Source organism: Mesoplodon mirus, assembly GCF_964341445.2.
Source record: "Mesoplodon mirus genome assembly, chromosome: 11".
In the NCBI taxonomy this organism is placed as follows: Eukaryota; Metazoa; Chordata; class Mammalia; order Artiodactyla; family Ziphiidae; genus Mesoplodon; species Mesoplodon mirus.
The window spans coordinates 25557090-25582141 of NC_138987.1; the positions used below are offsets into that span (position 1 = coordinate 25557090).

The 25052-nt window shown below is 39.7% G+C and overlaps 1 protein-coding gene across 1 annotated transcript in view; it reads left to right on the forward strand.

The window, feature by feature from the left end:
• The window catches only part of UTP20 (UTP20 small subunit processome component), a 93007-nt gene that overhangs the window by 16221 nt on the left and 51734 nt on the right, over positions 1–25052 (forward strand). The window contains exons 13-24 of the mRNA XM_082634618.1: positions 2328–2483; positions 2627–2715; positions 5018–5123; positions 8872–9022; positions 9685–9747; positions 10555–10713; positions 11819–11895; positions 12649–12728; positions 12972–13215; positions 19969–20154; positions 23452–23542; positions 24612–24697. Of these exons, the coding sequence (XP_082490744.1) occupies positions 2328–2483; positions 2627–2715; positions 5018–5123; positions 8872–9022; positions 9685–9747; positions 10555–10713; positions 11819–11895; positions 12649–12728; positions 12972–13215; positions 19969–20154; positions 23452–23542; positions 24612–24697 (1488 nt within the window). The remainder of the gene's footprint in view (positions 1–2327; positions 2484–2626; positions 2716–5017; positions 5124–8871; positions 9023–9684; positions 9748–10554; positions 10714–11818; positions 11896–12648; positions 12729–12971; positions 13216–19968; positions 20155–23451; positions 23543–24611; positions 24698–25052) is intronic.

Below are 25052 nucleotides of genomic sequence, written 5' to 3' on the forward strand. Positions count from 1 at the left end.
AAATAAATCTGGAAATCTTAAAAAAAATTCCTTACACTGTATTCTTCTTTTTCAAGATTGTTTCATCTATTCCTGGTCCTTTGCCCTTTTGTATAAATTTTAGAAGAAACTTGTCTATGTCTACAAAAAAAAAAACCTTGCTGGGATTTTGATTTGAATTGCATTAAATCTATAGGTCAATTTGGGGAGAATTGACGACCTCCTAAAGAGACACAAAACTGTTACCTTTGTTTATGACAAGAGGATGGTAAAGAGAAGAAAGAAGTGACTATTAGCTTTCAGATTATAAACCTTTGCATTGTTTGAATTGTTAAAAGGTCTATGGATTACTTTCTCAATTTCATTAAAAACAGTACATACTCTTTGGAAGTCGAAACAAAGTTTATGTAAATATTTGAGAGGATTCTGCTTACTATGTTTCAAATAGTTGAGTGGGTGTGCCTCTAGAATTTATAGATCAGGAAACCAGTTCCCTTATCATTCCTAATAAGTGGAAGCATACTAACTTAAGGTGAGTGCCACAGCTTCTGTATTTCTTTGTCTAAGAAAACTTCCATCACCCCGTAGAATAATACGTGAATGGTCACCTTTGTCTGAATATTCCTGATCACACTCCATCCACTTATCTCACAGATTTATTGTGAGAATAAAAGGAGATAATCGATGTGAAAAGACTCTTGAGAAGATAAATTTATTCCGTCATTTGACAGATACTTATTGTATCAGACACTGTTCTAGGCACTGGGATATAATAATGAAAAAGAAAAAGGTTTCTTCTTTGGGGGAGATGACAGTCTTGGGGGGACAGGCGTGTGAGGCAGATAAACAAACAAGTTAATTTTAGATAGTGATAAAAAGAAAAATAAAACAGGGCTTTGAGACAGAGTAGACAGAGAGGCAGCACTACTCCTGTCTAGAAAGGGGACCTTTGGTCCGATTGTAATGGTGGAAGGATCCAACCTGGCAAAGAAAGGCTGGGTGAAAGGCTTTCCAGGCAGAGGGAAGTGTGCCGGCAAAGGCTCTGGGATGGGAATAAGCCGAGTGTGTTTGAGGAACAAAAGGAAAGCCTGAGCATTGAGTAAGGAGGAGAGTGGAATGAGAGGAAGTGAGTGAAGGAGGAGAGGGTTGTATCACCCAAGGCCTTACAGGATGAGGTGAGTATGGATTTTATTGGAGGAGCTCATTGGCAGGTGTGACGAAGCAGGGGAATGACATGGCAGCTAATGAGTCATCTTTATAAAGCATCTCAATATTTTATTCGTAAGATTTTTGCGGATTATTGAGTTATGGTTAATACTAGAAAGACTGTATATCAAGGTATAGTGACTTTTAGAAATTACCAGTAAAATAAACTTAGTTACCTCTCATAATTTCCAAGCATTCAGTATCCTGATAAGTATGAAATAAAAGAGAATGCCACTTTTTTGGTTAACTTTAATGATAAAAAGGTATAGAAATAAAAACCTGATATTCTACTTCTATTCCATAATAAGTTAACCAAACTGGACATGGAGGATTAATTATAAAAACAGATCAATTTACTTATTGTTTCTATGACTTTTCTTTCCACTGGATTTCTGTCTTTCACATAGGACTGAGGTATAGTTCACTGGCAAAAATAGAGGCAAACAAGAATACCACCAAAGTAACAGATACCTAAAACTGAATGTCATATTAGAAAATAGTGTTGAGTAACCACTTATCAGATTAAAGCCTCAGAGGAAGTTATTTCTTGCTTTTTTTTTGGCCACATGGCATGCGGGATCTTAGTTCCCCAACCAGGGATCGAACCCACGCTCCCTACAGTGGAAGAGTGGAGTCTTAACCACTGGACCGCCAGGGAAGTCCAAAAGTTACTTCTAAGTCATAATCATTTTAGCGACATTTGTCAAATTCACTGTGATTCCTTTGCAACATCATTCTACACATTGGTGAAGCAGTAAAATTCATGTCAGAAAGGAAAGGGGGGATGGAGGAAGTCAGTTCATGCCAATAAATTACCTCTCCAGTTCTTAAACACATGTCCATCAGCACAAAATTCAGAAATAATACCTAAAACTGGAAGAGAGTTGCTTTTAGTTATGAAGCAAATTAAAATAGAAAATAGAAGAAAGTAGAACTAATGGGGTTGAAAAAGTCTGTCACTGAAAAATCAGTAAATGAGTCACTTTTGTTTAGTTATTTGTATTCAACTGTCACCACCAGTTCCTTCCTTCCTGCTAATGCTCCATGCATGGAAAGGAACCAATTTTATTTCAAACTTCAGAGGGCAAGAGCGATTATATCCTCTCTTATTTTATATATTTGTTTATCTTTTCTTCCTTCAGATCCAATATAAGGCAGAAGAAGACCAGATCCAAGGGAGGAAAGGAACAGATCTCAGTATTAGATCATCTTTTATCTATAATTCAGTTACCCCCAAATAAAGAGACTACTTACCTTTCATGGTCTTGGGCGGCCCTTGTCGTGTTACCTCATATTAGGTGAGAAAATCAACTGTGTTTAATTGTGAAAGGTGTTTTAGCAAGCTGATGAAAACATTTATTAGCCATTTTTTGCCATTTCATGAAAAAGCCATTGAATGCTAGTCTGAGCATTTCCCTTTTTCTCCCCACTTCTTGGACAGACCCCTGGAGAAAGAGAAGGTGATACCCCTAGTCACCTGCTTCATAGAGTCACTATTCATGACTGTTGACAGTGGGAGCTTTGGAAAAGGTCAGTTACAATCACCATTTGTTCTCTTGTCTGTCTTTTCTGGCACACCCAGAGTAACTGTAAACACACAGATACCAGAGAATAGTACTGCCGTTGTGTTCTGGCAGAATCCCCTGTATGTAAATAGGAAAAAAAGAGACTGAGATGGAGGCGTTACCCTTGTACCTCATAATGTGGTGACAAAGTCAGGACAGCTTGAACATTTGCTGAGTCCAAAGGTGAAGTAGTAGAAGGCTGCCATGGTCTAAGAAATCAGACTCAACTTCGAGTCCCAGCTTGTGTCTTGTTCCTGTCTTCCACGCCCAGTCTAGCCCTGGTATACACTTGTGCTACAGGCATTTGCTTACCTAGAGCAAGACACTTTCTTGTATGTCCCTCTGGCTACCATTGCATATGTGTCCCTTCTGCCTGGAGTCCTTTCTAGGTCTTTCATCATTTGGTGAACTCATACTTAGCTTTCAAAACTCAGCTCAGGGAGGGCTTCCCTGGTGGCGCAGTGGTTGAGAATCTGCCTGCTAATGCAGGGGACACGGGTTCGAGCCCTGGTCTGGGAGGATCCCACATGCCGCGGAGCAACTAGGCCCGTGAGCCACAACTACTGAGCCTGCGCGTCTGGAGCCTGTGCTCCGCAACAAGAGGCCACGATAGTGAGACAAGAGGCCACGATAGTGAGAGGCCCGCACACCGCGATGAAGAGTGGCCCCCGCTTGCCACAACTAGAGAAAGCCCTCACACAGAAATGAAGACCCAACACAGCAAAAATAAATAAATTAATTAATAAAAACTCCTACCCCCAACATCTTAAAAAAAAAAAAAAAAAAAAAAACTCAGCTCAGGGCTTCCCTGGTGACGCAGTGGTTAAGAATCCGCCTGCCAATGCGGGGGACACGGGTTCGAGCCCTGGTCCAGGAAGATCCCACACGCCGCGGAGCAACTAAGCCCGTGTGCCACAACTACTGAGCCTGTGCTCTAGAGCCCACGAGCCACAACTACTGAAGCCTGGGAGCCTAGAGCCCATGCTCCGCAACAAGAGAAGCCACCGCAATGAGAAGCCTGCACACCGCAACAGAGAGTAGCCCTCGCTCACTGCAACTAGAGAAAGCCCGCGCGCAGCAAAGACCCAAGGCAGCCAAAAATAAATAAATTAAATTAAATTAAAAACTCAGCTCAAACACAGTACCTCTAGAAAGATCTTCATGACTCATACAGGCAGAATTAGACTGCCCTGCCCCAAACACCATTTCCTGTTGTATACTTGTCCATCTCCCCCAACTAGCTGAGAACAGCAATTTAAAAGTAGGTATTTTGATCAAAATAAGATTAATAAAAAAAAATTTTGCTACAAAAATAAATAATAATAGGTGTTTTGTTTTATTCTAGCATGGTATTTTTTTTCCTAACACATGTGTATAGTACTCATTCATTTAAATATTAATTGCTAGGTTCTGTGTTAGATACTAAGCAGACATGTTAGAGAATAAAGTAGACCTGCCCCATTTCCAGTGCTCAGTAGCCACATGTGGCTAGTGGCTACCATATTGGATTGTGAGTACATTTGGCAGAAATATAGAGCCTTTCTACCACTGCAGAAAGGAAGTTCTGTTGGATAGCCCTTTTCTAACTAGAGCAGGTGTTGGCAAAATATTTGTGTAAAAGACAATACAGTAAATATTTTAGCTTTTGTGGGCCACATTGTCTTCAGTCTTTGTGGCATATTCTGTTTGTTTGTTGTTTTAAACAACCCTTTAAAAATGTGAAAAGCATTCTTAGTTTGCTGGCCATATAAAAACAGACTACCCGCAAGATCTGACTCGTGGGCCATAGTTTGCCAACCTCTGGTCTAGGATTAAATGATTATCTAATTAATATAAATTGAGTCAATTATAGGTAGTAGCCATTGGATATGTGATTTCTTATAAATTGGAGTCATAAAATTAACATGAGTTTTACACAAAGATAATTTCTTAGCTTTTGAAAAGTCTAAGTCTATTCTCAAAAGTTCTAATTTTGATAATACCAGTTGGTAGAACCATTGAATTTTCTCCTCATTTCAGTTGAAGGGAACGTACATTTTTATTCTCTATTTCTGAATATATTTTTCTCTTAAGAAAGTTAAAATATAAGACTTGGAACCCCCTTTCAGTTCCTTTCTGTTATATTCTGACATTTGACAGATAATCCTTTAGAAGGCACAGATTCACTTTAAGAACTCTGTATAAATACCAAGTGGTAGATAAAATGAGATGTCTATAGTTATTGTGTCAAAGAAGTAATGGGTTTTCTCCCGTTTTTCTGCCTTAAGGAAACTTATTTGTTCTTTGTCAAGCTGTAAATACTCTGCTAAGTTTGGAAGAATCTTCTGAACTTCTTCATCTGGTTTCTGTGGAACGTGTGAAGAATTTAATATTGTGAGTAAACATATCTTACATTGAGCTTAATAATGAATGAAATATAAAAGCTTCTGTGTTGGCAAAATCTTGGATCTATTTTTTACCTGAGTTGTATTCCTGTAGGAAATTTATTATTGATTTAAATCTTCCAGTTAAAATAAGAACATTTTTGGATACGGTCTTTAAATACAGATTCATCTTTGTGAAAGGGTATTTTACTGTGTATGTAAATTAGTGTTGCAGAGTGAAGTGGGTGTATAATGCTGGTCACATGACATGGCACCGTGGCTCCAACATACACGTTTCTGCTTTCACAGTGTTTCTCAGCTTGACAAACTTAGCACTTCAGAAAACTTTCCTGTGGTCCTTTTACTACATAGCAAAACAATCCAGTTTTTGGGTTTTTTTTTTTTTTTTTTTTTGCGGTACGCGGGCCTCTCACTGCTGTGGCCTCTCCCGTTGCGGAGCACAGGCTCCGGACGCGCAGGCTCAGCTCAGCGGCCATGGCTCATGGGCCCAGCTGCTCCGCGGCATGTGGGATCCTCCCGGACCGGGGCACGAACCCGTGTCCGCTGCATCGGCAGGCGGACTCTCACCCACTGCGCCACCAGGGAAGCCCCAGTTTTTGGTTTTTTTTAAGTTTATTTTGATTTGGGTCCTAGCACAGGGCCGTTACTGGGAGCCATTCATTGCTCGGCTTAGCACCCTTTCTAAAGGTCAGGCGTTTTAAAAATCTTGTGAAGTAGTAGTTTGCTTCTGTTTCTGGAGTCTAGTCCATTTTATTTACATGCTTTTAACAACAGATTTGCTCATTTACTTCATTCAATAAGTATTCATTGCTTTTCTCATGTACCAGGCCCTATTCTTGGCACTGGGAGACACAGTAAATGAAACACACAATTCCCTGCCTTCATGGAGCTAACACACTAGCAAGAAGATATACTAAACAAAATAAACAAGTAAAATATATGGCATGTTAGACAGTAGTAAAGTCGGGACAGCGAGAGTCTGGAGGCTGGGGACAAATAGGAGTTTTAACTAGGGAAGGCCTCACCAAGGAGATGTTTCAGCAGAAACCCAGAAGCAGCAAGGGAGTAAGCCCTGGGGATGGGATATCTGGGACCTGGGGCACTCTGTCCCAAACCCAGGGAAGATGTGAGTGCCGAGGCTCTGTGTGGGTGCCTTGCTTGAGCAGCAAGGAACTATTGTAGCTGAGTAGGGCGAGGAGAGGGTAGAAGGAGAGGAGGATATGGGGCTCGTGGTGGCAGGTAGTGTTTGACCTTTGGCCATTGTAGGGCCTTGGCTTTTACTGTGAGTGAAAGGGGAAGCCACAGGAGGTGTTTTTGGCAGGAGAGTGGCGTAGGCCAAAGTAGGATCACTCAAGCTGCTATGTCGAGAAGAGACTGAAGGAGGGTAAAGGAGACCAGTTAAAAGACTTAGTGCAGTAATCCAGAATCTCTGTACATTCCCCAATCTGGGCAAGGCCACTGTCTCTCTATTGTTAATTGAATTGCTTTAAATTTTTTAAGGAGGAGTTTTTCTTTGTTGTCTTCCTACTTACCGTAATCCGTATGTGTTCCCTTTTTTTTTTTTTTTTTTGCGGTACAAGGGGCTCTCACTGCAGCAGATGCGCAGGCTCAGCGGCCATGGCTTATGGGCCCAGCCGCTCCGCGGCATGTGGGATCTTCCCAGACCGGGGCATGAACCCGTGTCCCCTGCATCGGCAGGTGGACTCTCAACCACTGTGCCACCAGGGAAGCCCTCCCTTTTTTTTTTAAGTCATTCTGTTTAAACTTCTCACACTGTATTCTTTGGTGGGAACAATTTAAGGCATCTGTGGAGGTTTTAAAACAGAAAAGCATGCATAACAGAGTGGGATTTGTCTGTCCCCTGTGGAAGGCCAGCTGGCATCCCGGGCAGGTGCTTTTAACCTAGGAGGCCCAGAAACCTCTAATAGGAGCGAATCGGCTTGGAGGGTGGCAGTGCAAGTTTTCATTTGTGAAAGTTGTAGATGCAGGCCTCAGTGCTGGGTGCTGCACTAGCTACTGGTTACGCTGGAGGTTTCACAGCCAAGACAACCCAGATTTGAACCTTGTCTTCATCACTTACTAGCTAGATAGCCTTGAGTAAGTTAGTTAATCTCAACTTTATTCTCTCTCAAAAGGGAGTAGCAGTACTTACCTCGTGTGCGTGCAGTAATAACAATACACAAATTGCATTTATTGAATTTTTATTATGTGCCGGTCACTCTTCTGAGTACTTTCCGTACATTATTATTACGTTATTATTGTAATCTTCACAACAACTCCCTGAGGTATAGGTACTGTTAACATTGTAGAAGGGGGAACTCGAGTTCTTAAATCCAGAACCCCAGCTGCTCAGCACCTGCTGCCACCCTGGTCTCCACCTCCATCTCTTATCTGGATGACTGCAGTAGCCTCCTAACGAGTTTCCTTGCCTCCATCCTTGCCCTGCTGCTGTCTGTTTTGTACCCAACAACAAGGATGATTCTTTTCCGTGAAAGAGAACATGTCACTCTTTTGCCAACAACCCTCGGAAATAGTGATTTTCAACCACGGGCCGTTCTGGAGACGTTTTTGGTCATCGCAGCTGGGGGCTGCTACTGGAGTGTGGTGGGTAAGGAGCGCCCTGCTGTGCACTGGACAGCCTCACAACAAAGAGTCACCTGGCCCGCGTGAGCAGAGCCACTGATGAGAAACCCTGCTCTCGTGGCACCCAGCCTGCTCGGGATAAAACCCGCAGTCCTCATCATGTTCCTCGGGGCTCTGTGTAATCTAGGCCCTGGCTTCTGGCCTCACCCCCAGCCACTCCTCCTTGTTCGCTCTGTTCCAGCTGCACTGGTCTCCTCGATTCTCCTCACATAGGCAAGCACACCTGTCTGGGACTTGGCATCGCTGCTCCCTCTGCCGGGAATGCTTTTCTTCCAGATGCCTTTTGGCTCACTTCTTGACTTCCTTCAGTCTCTGCCTTCCGTGACCACCCCCATATCAAACAACACTCCTCTCCACCCCCTCGCCCTCTTGCCCTCTCCCCCACGCACCAGTCTCTCAGTCCAGCCTCCTTTTCCTGATTCACTTTTCTCCATTGTCCTCGTCACTGTCATTATTTATGGTTTATATGTGGGTGACCTTCCCCTATTAGAATATAAGCTCCAGGAGGATAGGGACTTTTTCCTTGGTTTCCTGCTATAGCCAGTATCTAGAAAAGTCACTGGTACATGGTAGGCACTCAGTAAATATTTGTTGGAGGATAGCACATAGTGGTTAAGTGGCTTGTCCAGGGTTACATGGATGATGATGATGATGATGGGCTGGCTTCAAGCCTGGGCTGCCCTACCCCAGAGCTGATGTGCCGGCCCCCTGCTCTGTACTGCTTCCCTCATAGCTCAGTACCCGGCACATGGAAAACACTCAGTGAATATTATATATCCCCCCGTATGTCACTGTCACTTATTGAGTATGTGGATTGAAAAGACAGCATTTGACGTCAGTCAAAATACCATATTATAATCCTGCCTCTGCCTCTGCCTCTGCCTCTGGCTGTGTGTCTTTCCTTGAGTGTGTGGCTCACTGTTGGTGGACCTCAGCTTCTTCATGTCTCAAGTGATGCTAAATGTCCATGTAAAACTTTCACCTGTTCGTTCTTACATTTCCTTCATCAGTGATAATTTTCTGTGGTTTCTAGTATAGCCTAAGTTCTCTGTGGTGTATGGTACAGTTTGGGTCTAATAAATATCTCATTGCAGAGCGTTTCCTTTGGAACCATCTGTGTTGCTGTTGGCTGATCTCTATTATCAGAGATTATCCTTATGTGGCTGCAGGGGGCCACTTTCAGAGGAAGCTCTAATGGAATTATTTCCCAAGTTACGAGCAAACATTTCAACTGGCATATCCAAGGTACTGCGGCTTCGTGGTGTGTTCTCTGCCTCTCATCTTTTGTTTTATACGTGTATTGCCAGTGGTTGTCAGAGCTCCTTAATCAGAAAATGCTGCTTTGGGGTGGTTTCTATTTAAAGCAGTGATTCCTAAACACTGACCTACAAACTGATTGCAGCAGGATTAATTGGGGCACTTACTAAAAATATAAATTCTGGGTTCCAACACCCTCAAATTCTGATTCTGCAGGCATAGGGTGGAAGTGACGTATCTGCATGATTTTTCAAAGCTCTGTAGGTGACTCTGCTGCTCATTCAGGTATATAGAAATACCTGAACATGTTATTTAGAAAGAAAAATCATTAATTTCAGTGGAGTTGTAAGCTTAATCAGATTCTTTGCGCTTATTTACAGAGATGCTTACAGTGTCATAGTTCAAAGAAGCAACACCATTTTATGAGCAACCTTATCTTCTCAGTCTAGTCTGGTCATTAATTTTTCCACGTACCATTTGAATAAGGTGTCGGTTGGTGTTGAATATGAAATAAGGAATAGAATAAACATGTATTACTCTGACAAGTGGTATATCTTTCATAATTCCATGAAACTTAGGTCTCACTGACTCTTAATCAGTTTCTTATGTTTAAACGTTGGAGTTTGAAACATGCCTTTTAATTTCTCTAGATTCGGCTTTTGACAATAAGGATCCTAAACCACTTTGAGGTTCGGCTTCCGGAATTAATGGAGGTATCTTAACTGTTCATTTTGGGTAACTTTTAAAAAATGTAACTTGACATATTGTTTTCCAAAATGATAATTTTACAGAAAATTCAAATACCGTGTAAATATCTATCACAGAGTTTGAAAAAAACTTTTTGCAATTCTTATTCCCATCCCCTCAGCAAGGCCACCACTGAAAATCCACAGTTAGTTGGTGACTATTCTTTCAGACTTTTTGTATATACACACATCATTTAAACAAATGGTGTCATGTAAGTTTTTCCATATCCGTACCTCTAGCCCTACCTCATTTCTTTTGAAGTTTGAATAGTGCCCCACAGTTTAAAATATTGTATTTAACCAGTTCCCTCTTGATGGATGCTTAGGTGGGTTATTGGTAGTTTTTCAGCATTTCTAATAATACTGCCGTGAACATCCTTACACAGATATCTTTGTTCAGGGAAACATTTCAGTAATGCAAATGACTACTTCCAGAAGTAGAAATTACTTCTACTTAGAAGTAGAATTGTACAGTGAAAGTATATATACATTTTCTTTATTTCAAAAGATATTGCCAATCAACTTGAGTGATTTTGAGAATTACTTTCCTGTTTTTTACTTGTCATGTCTATGCTAGACACTAAACCTAGATTATCTACCAAAAAGTAAATGATGTGAGGAAGAATGAATCATTTACTCAAAAAATGTGTTGCTTATTTAATTTAAAACGTTAATATATGCCAGTTTTTCTTTTTTAGACTTCTGTTCACATTTAATGTTCTTTTTGGAAAATCAAAATACTGACCTGCCTCCTGGTTTCCTCTGGTTGTTCAGGATGATGGGCTCTCAGAGCGTCAGTCTGTCTTTGCTATATTACGCCAGGCAGAACTTGTGCCAGCAACTGTGAATGATTACAGAGAGAAGCTTCTTCATTTGAGAAAACTAAGACATGATGTGGTACAGACTGCAGTCCCTGATGGGCCGTTACAGGAGGTAAAAACTGTTTTTTGGGTTTTTTTTTTAACTCAGTTTACACTTTAAAGTCTGTTTAGCTGGCATTTGAAAAAAGAGAAGCATACTAAATAGTCACCAAAAAAAAAAGAGAGAGAGAAAGAATTTTTAAAAGCAAGAATTATAAAAAAAAGAAATTAAAACTAAGTAAATACCCAGTTCTGTTCAATGCTTTGAGTTAAATGGCTCTGCAGCCTTTTCAACAGTAGAAATAATTTACTATCCTCCCTTCTCCTGAGTATGTGTGTAGTGTGTGCGGGTAGGTAGTAGGTGGCAGCAGGAGGAACAAGGTCAAGTTGACAGCCTGATACTCGTCTCCAGATTTGTTCACTGCTGCAGGACGTCAGCCCTCTACCTTTTGTATCAGGGATTTTCCATCCATGACCCTTGAGGATACATCACTATCCCTTTGGGAAGAAGGCCAAGTGGAGGCATTCCCCTTTCAAGCAGAGCAGTTCTTTCCTTAACCTGTTCTGTATATCAGCATCCTGTGTTATGTTCCATTTGGAAAAGGGCTCTGCTGCTAAGGTAGACACAAGCACCCCACCCCCAAATAATAATAGAACTACCACTTTACCTGATGTTTCCTGAGCGAGGGAATGCTAGTGACAGTGACTGTCATTCCAAAAGGAGACTGAAAACTTCAGACCCTCTGAACTGAACTCTTTTAATGCCTAGTTTTGAGAACTCACACATCTGCTTATAAAGCCTCAGCTGCCATTCACATAGTGCTTTGCTGGGTTCTTTGGCACCTGTGCTTTACTGATTACCATTCAAGTTTTGTCTTGTCAGGTGATGGCAGTATTTGTTAGGAGTGAATTTAATCATGAATCAGATCTGTTTATTCAAATATATCCTTTATTCGTGAACATCTGGAGTGAGTGAGTACTATGTTTTCTTAAGTGATTCTTCTCTATTAAATAGCGAGCGACATTTTGGGGAGAGGAGGAAAATGACTGTACCTGAATTTTGGATTGGCACCTGCAAGTTTTTTCTTAAAGCAGAAGCTTCTTTCTAAACCTCAGGTTGTCCAAGTCAGGATCCTTGCATTTTGGTGCTAATCTAAACTAATTTCCTATGCTTGCAGATACCACTTCGTTATCTGTTAGGCATGTTATATGTTAACTTCAGTGCTCTCTGGGATCCTGTTATTGAACTCATAAGGTAAGCCTGGGTGAAATGGATGAAGCTGTTGTGCTTTCACTACTGCAGAATGATGATGGAGCCAGTATTATACTCTGGGGTGTGATTTAAGTGAATGGGTGTGTATGGTATTTATAGCTACCTTAAAGCCTTTGTGGGACAAGGTGAAGAAAAAGTAAACATTAATTATTCTATCTGGTGCCAAGTTTTTGACAATTCAAGTGTTTTATATATGTTTCTCTGTACTTTGAAATAACTTTGGAGAATTTTCTCTTTTCACTTTATATTATACACCTGTATTATTGAATTTTTTTACAGTAATAAGTACTGTAAAATAATTGTATAATTTTATTTATATATATTGAGTCATTGAGCCAAACTTTAATTTAAAAATTAAAAATTTAATTTAAAACCCTTGCTGTCTAGTATCCAAAACCCTTTAGCTCTAAAAAGGACCTTCATAATCACATAAAAAATACATATGTTGTGCCTCATTTATAGACAACTGTCCTTCTGCAGGCATTTGTCTTCAGAGGGCCTACTCTGGCTTTTTGTCAGATTGGAAATATATTATGTGTGGCCTCTCAAAACCCTAAATATTAGACCTTAGCAGAACAGGCATTTTGAAAACTAAAGTACAAAAGTTGTTTATTACCCCACATTCAGGGATAGCTTAATTAGTACTTCAGTTATATCCTTTCACTTTTTTTTTGTATGAGATATCTCAAAATAGGGTCCATACCACATGTTTTGTTTTATGATCTTTACTCTTAGTTCTCATGCACACGAAATGGAAAATAAGCAATTTTGGAAAGTCTACTATGAACATCTAGAAAAAGCAGCTACACATGCTGGTATGTAAAGGGATATGAAGGAGGGGGCTGCAGGGGGAAATGGTTGTTTAACTATTTAATTTCTACTGCGTAATTACACATGAAATTGGAAAGCGGAAATGAGAAATGTATTATCTTTGATAACCTTTGGATACTGTTATCGTTTGCTTGTATTACTAGAGAAATGAATGCCGTTACTGGCAGAAACACACAGGGTAGTTGTTAACATTTCTCTAGTGGTTATGATGACCTTTTTTCTTTCAGAGAAAGAACTGCAAAATGACGCAAGAGATGAGGAGAAGTCCATTGGAGATGCAAGTTCGGAGCAGACTCAGGAAGGAAACGTTGGAACTCTTTATCATGAGCAGTTCGCATTGAAAACCGACCTTCAGGAAAGATTGGACCATACCAATTTTCGGTTTTTGCTCTGGCGAGCTCTGGCAAAATTCCCAGAAAGGGTAGAGCCACGGTCCAGGGAGCTTTCCCCGCTTTTCTTGAGATTTATCAAGTAAGTGTTCTTGCCTAAGAATATGTCTCTGGTAGGGTGTGAGGAAGAGAAGGTGCAAAGTATTAAATTCCCAGATTGGCTGAGTTCTTTTCTTACATCTGTCATCTTTTCAAATCATTGGCACCTCTCTAAAGCACTGGCTCCATCAGATAACAACTAAACAACTTTTGTTTACCACTTAATCTTACATGAATCAAAATTTAACCAGCCCACAAATGCTGTTAATAATATATATAATATATTAAAGTAAGAAAGTAAGAAAGGCCGTACTGAGTTAGATCAGTGTACAGTGGCCTTGTTATTTCTTGCCCTATTGTTGTTTTCTTGCCGGCCTGGGGCTTAAAAGTACTTTCCAGTAACTCAACCTCAGCCACTCTGTTTTGAACCTCTTGACTGTTTCCCATGATGCCAAGGAATGTGCTCTCAAAGAATAACAAGAACTTTCTGGAGCACTGTTTTATTTTGACTAGGTATGCTGTGTGAGAGTCAGATTGCTTTAAAACTCTAAAGATAAGGGATGTGGTATATAGAACACTACAAGTCAATTAATAAAAAGTTATGTTTTCTGGAATCATTTCATTACATGGGAAAATGCTGTAGGCTTAGGTTAGGCAGGCTACAGACCACAGCCTGCCAGGCTTGTTCAAGGAACAGCTAGGGAGTCTCGTGGCTACAGCAGGGTGATCCAGAAAGAAAGTAGTTGGAGGTGAGGGCAAAAAATTAACAGGAGACTGAATATGTGTAGGGCCTTTAAGTGATAGTAAGGACTTTGGTTTTTACTGTCAGTGAAATGGAAAGCCATTGGGAGGTTTAAGCAGGATGACATGACTTAAGTTTTCTTGAGGATTTTTCTGGCTGCCATGTTGAGAATGGACTGTGGGATGGCAGTGGTGAGAGCAGAGGGACTGCAGAGTAGAGTTGGGAGGAGATTGCAAAAATCTGGGCAAGAAGTGATGGTGACCAAGGTGAGAATAGTGTAGGTGATGAGAGGTAGTTGAATCCTGAACACCTTTTGAAGGATTTCAATTCAAAAAGATATATTTTTGAAGAATTACAACTAGATTAGCCTGTGGGACTTGCCAGCAGATCACTCGTGGGATGGGGGTTTGGGGGGTGCATGAAGGAGGAAGGGGAGGAATCAAAGATGTCTGTAAGGTTTTGGCCTGAGCAACTGGAAGAACAGAGTTACCATTTACTGAGATTGGCAGAAATGCAGAAGTATGCTGACTTGTGAGGAAGATCAAGAGTTCATTTTTTAAAGACATGTTAAGTTTAGGATACTGAATAGACATCTAAGCACAGATCTCAAGTAGGCAGTTGAATGTAGAGTTTAAAGTTCAGGGGAAAGGTTTGGTTTAAAGATAGTAAATTTGAGACTCATCAGTATATGGATGGTTTTTAAAATTAAGAGACAAGGAATGAAATCACACCTGGGGTTATAAATGTAGAGAGGGAAAATTTCCAAGGACTGACAGCAATATTTAGAGGTTAGAAGATAAGGAATCAGTCAAGGAGGCTAGGAAAGAGTGACAGAAGAATCAAGACCACTTAATGTCCCTTGAAGGAAGTATTTCAAGGAAGGAGTAAACAGTGGAATCAAATGTGTCTGAGACATCAGTCAGATGAAGAATAAGAATCGACCGACACAGAAAGATAGACAAGATGAAAAGGCAGAGGGCTATGTACCAGATGAAGGAACAAGATAAAACCCCAGAAAAACAACTAAATGAAGTGGAGATAGGCAACCTTCCAGAAAAAGAATTCAGAATAATGATAGTGAAGATGATCCAGGACCTCGGAAAAACAATGGAGGCAAAGATCGAGAAGATGCAAGAAATGTTTAACAAAAACTAGAAGAATTAAAGAACAAACAAACAGAGATGACCAATAACTGAAATGAAAACTACATTAGAAGGAATCAATAGCAGAATAACTGAGGCAGAAGAACGGATAAGTGACCTGGAAGACAGAATGGTGGAATTCACTGCTGTGGAACAGAATAAAGAGAAAAGAATGAAAAGAAATGAAGACAGCCTAAGAGACCTCTGGGACAACATTAAACACAACAACATTCGCACTATAGGGGTCCCAGAAGGAGAAGAGAGAGAGAAAGGACTCGAGAAAATATTTGAAGAGATTATAGTCGAAAACTTCCCTAACATGGGAAAGGAAATAACCTACCAAGTCCAGGAAGCACAGAGAGTCCCAGGCAGGATAAACCCAAGGAGAAACACGCCAAGACTTGTAGTAATCAAATTGACAAAAATTAAAGACATAGAAAAATTATTGAAAGCAACAAGGTAAAAATGACTAATGATGAAAAATCTGAAAGAGAAATTAAGGAAACACTCCCATTTACCATTGCAACAAAAAGAATAAAATATCTAGGAATAAACCTACCTAGGGAGACAAAAGACCTGTATGCAGAAAACTATAAGACACTGATGAAAGAAATTAAAGATGATACAAACAGGTGGAGAGATATACCATGTTGTTGAATTGGAAGAATCAGTATTGTGAAAATGAATATACTACCCAAAGCAATCTACAGATTCAGTGCAATCCCTATCAAATTACCAATGGCATTTTTTACGGAACTAGAACAAAAAATCTTAAAATTTGTTTGGAGACACAAAAGACCCTGAATAGCCAAAGCAGTCTTGAGGGAAAAAAATGGAGCTGGAGGAATCAGACTCCCTGACTTCAGACTATACTACAAAGCTACAGTAATCAAGACACGATGGTAGGCACAAAAACAGAAACATAGATCAATGGAACAAGATAGAAAGCCCAGAGATAAACCCACACACCTATGGTCAACTAATCTATGACAAAGGAGGCAAGGATATACAATGGAGAAAAGATGGGCTCTTCAATAAGTGGTGCTGGGAAAACTGGACAGCTACATGTAAAATAATGAAATTAGAACAGTCCCTAACACCATACACAAAAATAAACTTAAAATGGATTAGAGACCTAAATGTAAGACTGGACACTATGAAACTCTTAGAGGAAAACATAGAAAGAACACTCTTTGACATAAATCACAGCAAGATCTTTTTTGATCCACCTCCTGGAGTATTGGAAATAAAAACAAAAATAAACAAATGGGACCTAATGAAACATCAGAGCTTTTGTACAGCAAAGGAAACCATAAACAAGACAAAGAGACAACCCTCAGAATGGGAGAAAATATTTGCAAATGAATCAACGGACAAAGGATTAATCTCCAAAATATATAAACAGCTCATGCAGCTCAATATTAAAAAAACAAACAACCCAATCCAAAAATGGGCTGAAGACCTAAATAGACATTTCTCCAAAGAAGACATACAGATGGCCAAGAAACACATGAAAAGCTGCTCAACATCACTAATTATTAGAGAAATGCAAATCAAAACTACAATGAGGTATCACCTCACACCAGTTAGAATGGGCATCATCAGAAAATCTACAAACAACAAATGCTTGAGAGGGTGTGGAGAAAAGGGAACCCTCTTGCACTGTTGGTGGGAATGTAAATTGATACAGCCACTATGGAGAACAGTATGGAGGTTCCTTAAAAAATGAAAAATAGAATTACAGTATGATCCAGCAATCCCACTACTGGGCATATACCCAGAGAAAACCATAATTCAAAAAGACACATGCACCCCGATGTTCATTGCAGCACTATTTACAATAGCCAGGTCATGGAAGCAACCTAAATGCCCAGCGACAGATGAATGGATAAAGAAAAGGTGGTACATATATACAATGGAATATTACTCAGCCATAAAAAGGAATGAAATTGGGTCATTTGTTGAGACGTGGATGGATCTAGAGACTGTCATACAGAGTGAAGTAAGTCAGAAAGAGAAAAACAAATATCATATATTAACGCATATATGTGGAACCTAGAAAAATGGTATAGATGAACCGGTTTGCAGGGCAGAAATTGAGACACAGATGTAGAGAGCAAACGTATGGACACCAAGGCGGGAAAGCCGCAGGGGGGTGGGAGTGGTGGTGTGATGAATTGGGCAATTGGGATTGACATGTATACACTAATGTGTATAAAATTGATGACTAATAACCTGCTGTATAAAAAAATGGTTATCATTAATTTGTGAGAAAATTTTCTAATTATTTTCCTGTATCTAATAAGTTAGTTGTATGCTTTTTTCTTCTTTATTCTCTTAATGTAACTAACTATACTGATTGACTTTAGAAAGTTAAACCTTTCTTGTATCATTGGAATAAACCTTACTTGTCATGATAGATAAAAAAAAAAAAAAAAGAATTAACCATTGGCTTTGGAAGTGACCTTAACAAGAGTTGTTTTGGTTGACCTGATAGGGATGAAATTCTGATTAAAATGGCTTAAGAGAAAATGGAGAAGAAAAATGGAAACAGCAAGTATGGGCAGTTCTTGAAATAAGGAAGTAGACATAGGTGGAAGGAGGTGTGGGAGCAGAAGGGGAGCTGTTGTCGTCTGGGTTGACGTTGAGCTTAAACAGCCTGTGTGTAGGCAATGCTAGCATGAATGATACAGAAAGGAGGGGAAATGGGTAATGCAAGAGAGAGGATAAAATCGCGAGAGCCCTGCCTTTGAATAGGCAGGAGGAGACAGGATTCCGTGCATAAGCGATGAGGTTTGCATGGATAATTCATTCTGGGAAAGGTTACAAGCAAAGATGCACACAGGTCAGTAGATATGGTGGTGGAAGAGTAATGATTTTCTCTTTTTTTCACATAGGTCTTTGGGCTTTATGTCTAAACAAGAGCAATGATGTTCAGCTTCCTTGCCTTGTTTTGAAGATCATGTAGTGTTTATCAGTTGTTTTGTGAATTGCAAGGGGCTGTACATATGCAAGCTGGTATTAAAGGTGTTAGTAGGATATGAAGTTCCTTTCGTGTTAATTTTTCAAGTTTTTCCCCAAAGAAATAAATTACTCCTTAGCTTAATGTAAAGACCTTCCTCTAGTAGCACAAGGTGCCGTGAGGTGTGGATGGAGAGCAGAGCCTGTAACAGCATGTGAGTCTCTGAGTTAAAGAAAACTTAAAGACTGAAAAGACACAATTTTAAAAAAATGTTGAAGATTATTTGGTACTGATTACCTATAACTAATACTTTTGTAAATGATCCAAACTAATGAAAAACCCAAAGGTCACCTTTAATTCTGACTTTGAAATATATTATGGGCTTTTAATTTGGGGGGTTATAGATTTATACTTCTAAATATGCTTCAAATAATTTGATATTAGGGACTAATTGTGAATTCCTTGTAAACATGCCCTGAGAAGAACCAAACCAGAAGCAGAAATGAATGACCAACAATAGCAACAGTATCTCAATGATAGGTGACATTTAATGAGTACTTGCTGTGTGTTAGACACTCTTATAAGTGCTTTGTATGAATTATGTAATAAATGACTGAGTGAACATGCTGTGCATGGAGGTAAAGGTTAATATGTCATGTGGTTAATTGAGGGCTGAGAGTATAGTACACACGTTTTTAAATGGATAATGGTGCAGTTTGTAAAGGACAACTTTGCTCATTTCATTCATTCATTTATTTTTTACTTATTAAGGGTAAGATCCTGCTAGCTAAGAGTACAACATTGAGTATGGTAGTGTCTCAGCCCTCTAGGTGTAGTGTTGTGTATTAACCTATAGTGTATTTCTTCCAGGTGTGCTGGTAGGATGCTATCCTCAAATATGTATTGTATCAGTGTATTTTTAAATTAATTAATTTATTTATTTATTTATTTTTGGCTGCATTGGGTCTTAGTTGTGGCGAGCGGGGGCTCTTCTTTGTTGTGGTGCACGGGCTTCTCATTGTGGTGGCTTCTCGTGGAGCACGGGCTCTAGGCACACAGGCTTCAGTAGTTGTAGCACGGTGGCTCAGTAGTTGTGGCTCATGAGCTCTAGAGTGCAGGCTCAGTAGTTGTGGCACACGGGCTTAGTTGCTCCACGGCATGTGGGATCTTCCCAGACCAGGGTTCGAACCCCTGTCCCCTGCATTGGCAGGCGGATTCTTAACCACTGTGCCACCAGGAAAGTCCCTATCAGTGTATTTTTGAGTGAGGACTTCAAAGTCTATCTGATCAGTTTCCTTATATCTGTAGCCCAGTGTCATGCACAAAACAGACAACAAAGTAATAATTGTTGGATGAATGAACCAAAGTGACACAAAATTAATGCACTGAATGATAGCCTTCAAGATAACATTAGTTACCTACAGCAATGGACCAAAATTAAAAGGATGGAATTCAGTAAGAACAAATGTGAATACCAACTGCACAAGCTTAGTTTAGAGGAGCCACAACATAAAGCCTTACTGATTTTCATTGCCTGGACATTTAGTCTGAGTCTGTGTCATGTTGTGACTTCCCTCAAAAGCGATGAATTGATAGTCCCACCTGTCTTACCAGGTCATACCTGGAGGACTGAATACCATACTTTAATATAATCTACCCCTATCCCCTCCTCCCCAAGTTGTGGTTCCAGAGACAGGGAGGCTGATATCAGCTTAGTCCAAAGAAGACATTTCAAATATTTTCAACAGTGTAACAATGAAATGGCTGTCTTCTGCAGTTAGTGATTGACTTGTCAAATTAGGTACTTAAGAGGGGCTGAGTTTAAATGTTGTAGAAGATGCCTCTGATGTCTCTTCTGTGTGTGAGTCTGTGAACTGGGGACATACATCTGTCATAAGCATTTAGGATATTTAGCTTCATCTGTTTCATATTACTCTCTTTCCACTGTAGCAATGAGTATTACCCAGCAGATCTGCAAGTTGCACCAACCCAGGATCTGCGAAGAAAAGGCAGAGGGCTGGGGGCAGAGGAAATAGAAGAGGAACCGGTTGCCGGAGAGGATGAAGGGTTGGGGGAAGAGCTGGCGCCCCAAGATGAACCCTCACAAAAGAAAAAGACAAGAAGAGCTGCGGCCAAGTAAGTTCAGCGTTGCTGAAAGGTTACAGATCCACGGATCCAGGAGGAGCGGGAAGAGACCTCTTGTGACCTCCTGTGAAACAGTCTTTGACAAGATGAATTACTCAGATAATTATTTACCAAAGTGCTGAATCTTCCTGAGATTTTCTTTTACAACCTGAAGAAAACTGCCAGTGTTCTGAGTTTTTTCTTCGCTTGCTTACTGTTTATTTTTTCTTGTTTAGCCACAGAATGTTAGAGTTTGGGGACTTTGGAGTCATCTGATCGTAGCACCTTTTTATAGATGAGAGCACTGGGGCCTGGAGCAGTTAAATGCCCTTGACCTTTGTCGTTCACTTTCATAGCATCGGGACATTATGTTCGTGTGCTGGGGCAACACAGAATGGAACATCTTTTCCCTTATAAATAAGTGCATCAGCACTCTTAACTTTGCCTTTTGACTTCTTTCCTGATTACTTTTGGCTTTCTTTTTTTTTATGCTGTTAAATTCTCTTTCTGACTCTCTGGATTATTCATTTACCTGAATTGTTAGAAACGTTAGAAAAAAGAAGTGACTCTGCTTTCAGAAGGTACTCCAGCTTACTTGAATATTGTCTGAATTGGGGTGTCAGAGATCCGCCAGACTGGTGCTGCTGTGTTATTTTAACACTTGACATCTCAATCTGATATGCACATTTGTTGAGTCTTTCCCATGAGCCGTTTGTTAGCTCATCATTCAGCAACTGTATCGAGGTCCTTTTGCTAAGTGCTGGGCAACAGAGATGAATGGTCCCTAGCTTCTGCAGAGCTAGAAGCTCAGTCTCATGCCTGGTGAAATATTTTAACGGAAGTATTTTTAAAGGAGTTACAGGAGCACAGTAAAAAAAAATGACTTAATTCTATCACAAAGGGAAGACTTTTACAAAGGGGAGGGCACCTTTGAAGCTGCAAAACAAAAGTTTGCCAAGCACAGAAGGGCTTACCAGCTAATGGAAATAGTGTATAAAGCGCAGGAGTTTATATACTAAGATCATGGCTAAGCTTCATGGAACCATAGTTCCTTCTCTGCTCCTACCTTCTCACAACTCTGAGCATTCTATCCCCTACTACTTCCTCTAAGACAGAGATTGCTGTTTTCGTCTTTGTATCCTTCAGCATAACAGCTATCCAAAGGTTTGTCCTTGTGTTTACTTGTTGAATAAACGAATAAGCGATTCATGCATTCATACCTCTTCCATTCTCACCCCTGGACCTTTGCTATGTCCTTCTTTCTGCAGTCCCCTTTGCCTCATTGCTGCCAAGTGAAATTCTAGTCATACTTCAAGGCACAGTTCTCATTCTGCTTCTTCACTGAAGCTCTTCCTGTCTTTTAAACTAGAAGTTATCTTACCCACCTTCAAACTTTGATAACAGTTGTTCATACCTCTAATCAGGTGCTGCTCCTTGCCTTGGGTACTAATTTTTTTTATAAATCATCTATGTAAATTAAAAACTCTTTAAAAATACGTTCCATGTCTTAATTAATTTTCCTGCCCCCTGTAGCCAAACCTAGAATGTTGCTAGCATTCCCCATCATTGAAAATGTAAGGAAATGGATAATCACATTCTTGGGGCCATCTCAGTATATTCATAACCCAATTTTATAATCCATGGAACACGTTCCTCACTGGCAGGTATTTAATGAGAATGTGAAAATTAGCTCCTGTTCTCTTTGTCTCCTGAAGGCTACATGGCACATAAAAAATAATAAATGTTGAGGGAAGGAGTGTATGTTTCAGTAGAAGATTTTAAAAATTTATTTGTAAAACTGCAAAGGCTCAGTGATAAGTAATTACAGAGACATTGTATCAGTCAGAGCTTTCCAGAGAAACAGAACCAGTAGAATGGAGATATATATGGGGTGTGTGTGTGTGTGTGGAGAGTATTGTTTTAAGGAATTGGCTCACGTGATTATAGGAGCCAGCAAGTACAGAATTTGTTGGGCAGATAGCAGGTTGGAAACTCAGGCAGGATTTGATGCTTGTAGTCTTGAATGTGAAGTTCAAAGGGTAGGATTTCTGTGTGACAGTCTTACGGCAGAATTCCTTTTCTGAGAAACATCAGTTTTTGCTCTTATAGCTTTCAGTTGATTGGATGAGGCCCATCCACATTATTGAGGGTAATCTCCTTTATTTAAAGTCCACTAGTTGTAGATGTTAACAACGTGTACAAAATATTTTCATTGCAACACCTAGATTAGTGTTTTGTTACATAACTGGGTACTGCAACTTAGGTTGACACATAAGACTAATCATCACAGGCATTTAAGCTAAATATAAATAATAGTGCTTCCCTTACCCCTATTTCTCTACAATATCTTAAAGAGGTCATAATTTCCAGCCATTTTTCTCTACATTAACTAGTAGGGCTTTCAGAGTTGTGCTTTCTTTTGCCTAAAACAGAGAAATGCGTTGTTTGCTAAACCCTTGGGAGCTGAAGCACCACAACTTGTGGTCTTTCATTCAATCCTCGCAGAAAATCTGGGAGGTCTTGTCTTTGTCGAGATGAGGAACCTGAGACTCTGAGACATTCAGTGACTTTCCCCAAAGTCAACAACAGCTCAGAGTGGCCGAACCACACATGCAGCTTGGTTCCCACCTCTCTTCACTTCTCCCTGCTTAAGTATTTTTAAAGCCTCGTGGAGTCTATGGATTAGAAAGTTGAGCATGTAAATGCAGTAGAAGCGCTCTTCTCGTTCGTCTTGGTAGATGGTGGGGTTTGTTCGAGGCAACCCCATCTTCAGATTTAACTTTTACCACAGAACATTGCTCTTTCTTCCTCCTTCTTGGTAAGCAAGAGCCATGGTTACCCAAATTTGGACCTCTGTTGCCTGACATCAGTTTTTATGTTATATAAAAGTGAGAAAGTGTATATTTTTCCACTTTCCTGTCTACTGCATAGGAACTAGATAAGGAGTCCTTCCAAAAATTATCTGTGTTCAATTTTGGAACGTATTACCATTTTGATTACTTTCTTTCTACATTTGGTTTAATTTATGGTTTATTCTGAGGACATCCTGAATGATTTTCTGGGGTGGGGAGCCTGGATTTCAGGGGAGGACCTGCCTGAGATTTGGAATTCCTGGAGAATGATTCCCTAAATGCAAATAATTAAAACTTGTCTGTGTAATTAACAGTGAAGCTATAGTCAAGGTGTTCAGAGTACCTGTCAGAGACTAAAATTAGTGGGTACTGTCATCTCAAGAAAATAATGTCTGTTCTTTAATTCTGTTTTTTTCTGTTTTTCTCGGGGTTTTTTTGTTTGTTTTTTGTTTTTTAGGCAGTTAATTGCTCATTTGCAAGTTTTCTCTAAGTTTTCGAATCCACGAGCCTTATATCTGGAATCCAAATTATATGAGCTGTATCTTCAGGTAAGTAAAATAAATTCCTGCCACTACAGTTACTTGTGAACTTTCATCTCCCTTTTTCTTTGCCAAAATAACTTCTAGGTTTTCCGTGATTGTTGGAATAGGGCCCATATCTACACTTTTAAGTCTAATTTTTTTTTAATTAACAGATATTTTCTGTATCTTGAGAAACAGTTTTACACAGTACTAATTTAGCGGATTTTTAAAGAAAGTTGGGGTGACTAAACATTGATCAGCTGTATTAACAGTGAGTATAACAAAGCGTTAGTTTTCTAGTGAGAATTCGTTTTTAGAAGGGAGTGAGGGTTTATGCCGAGAGAGCTGCTACTTTTCACTGCTAGGCAAGTTAGCCTTATGGAGCACCAGGGTTTCAGGATCTTTTCGACTGAATGAAAAACGATAGAATAATAGTCCGTGGAAATCACAATATATGACCTTGAATTCCAAAAAATGTTGCAGAAAAAAATTAACGTCAGAAGCAGATTGGATGTCATTCTAAACCATCTGGGGAAATGAGATTTTCTCTTTTCATTTGGATGTTTTTTAAATGAAACATGTTATTTCATCAGAATTTGTCCTTGTTTTGCCCGTAATTCAGATATAACTTGTTCGTAGAGCCAGAGCTCAAAACTCTCAGTTGTCCACAGGAAACAAAATTCTGAACTGACTGATCAGAGAGGCTTCGGAGCCAGGTCTTCTCTCCTGGCATCTTCCTGACTGCTCTTACCTTCACGGTATTAGAAGAGCTCTGTCTCGTCACAGGACCAGCCCAGTTGGTGTAAACCTAGATTCATGTAGGGAATTGGCCTTGGCCAAAAGACAGACCTGAGAATCTGGCCTGTGGGAGGCAGGTGTCAGAGTTGTGTTTCTGTTTTGTTCTTTGCATATATTCTGTTCATCTTCCTTTACCTCCAGGAAAATGTAAAGCTATTATCAGGAATCATCCTTAACCCACGTCTAAGAATTTAGATTCTAAGAATTTTAATTGAGCAAATTAGTACAAGTAAATTATGATCCCATGGTATGTGTATATCTGACTTCCTTAATTTATTCTATAAAATATCATTCCTAGTTGTTGCTACACCAAGATCAAATGGTGCAAAAAATAACACTGGATTGCATAATGACATATAAACATCCACATATCCTCCCTTACAGGTAAGTTATTTGAAGCTAAAGAAATATTTGGGGGGCTGATTTTTAATCTTTCTACCAGACATCTTCTTATAAAGTAATTTTATAAAGGCCTAGGAAATTTCCCTCCTTTCTAAGGTGATCATAATGCTATTTTCAGGTAAGAAATGAAAACTGGAAGTATATTTGTTTGTTAAGAGTGCTTCTCCATAGATAATAAGGTAGGAGAGAGAATATTAATTGAAAAGTATGTGTTGAGGTGGCTGTATCATTTCTTCTTGCTTATACAATGTCATAAAATCTTGGTGATTACTTAGGGAGTCATCATAATCACACCCTAAGAACTGAAGAAAGCTTTCATATTATGCTTTTATAAACA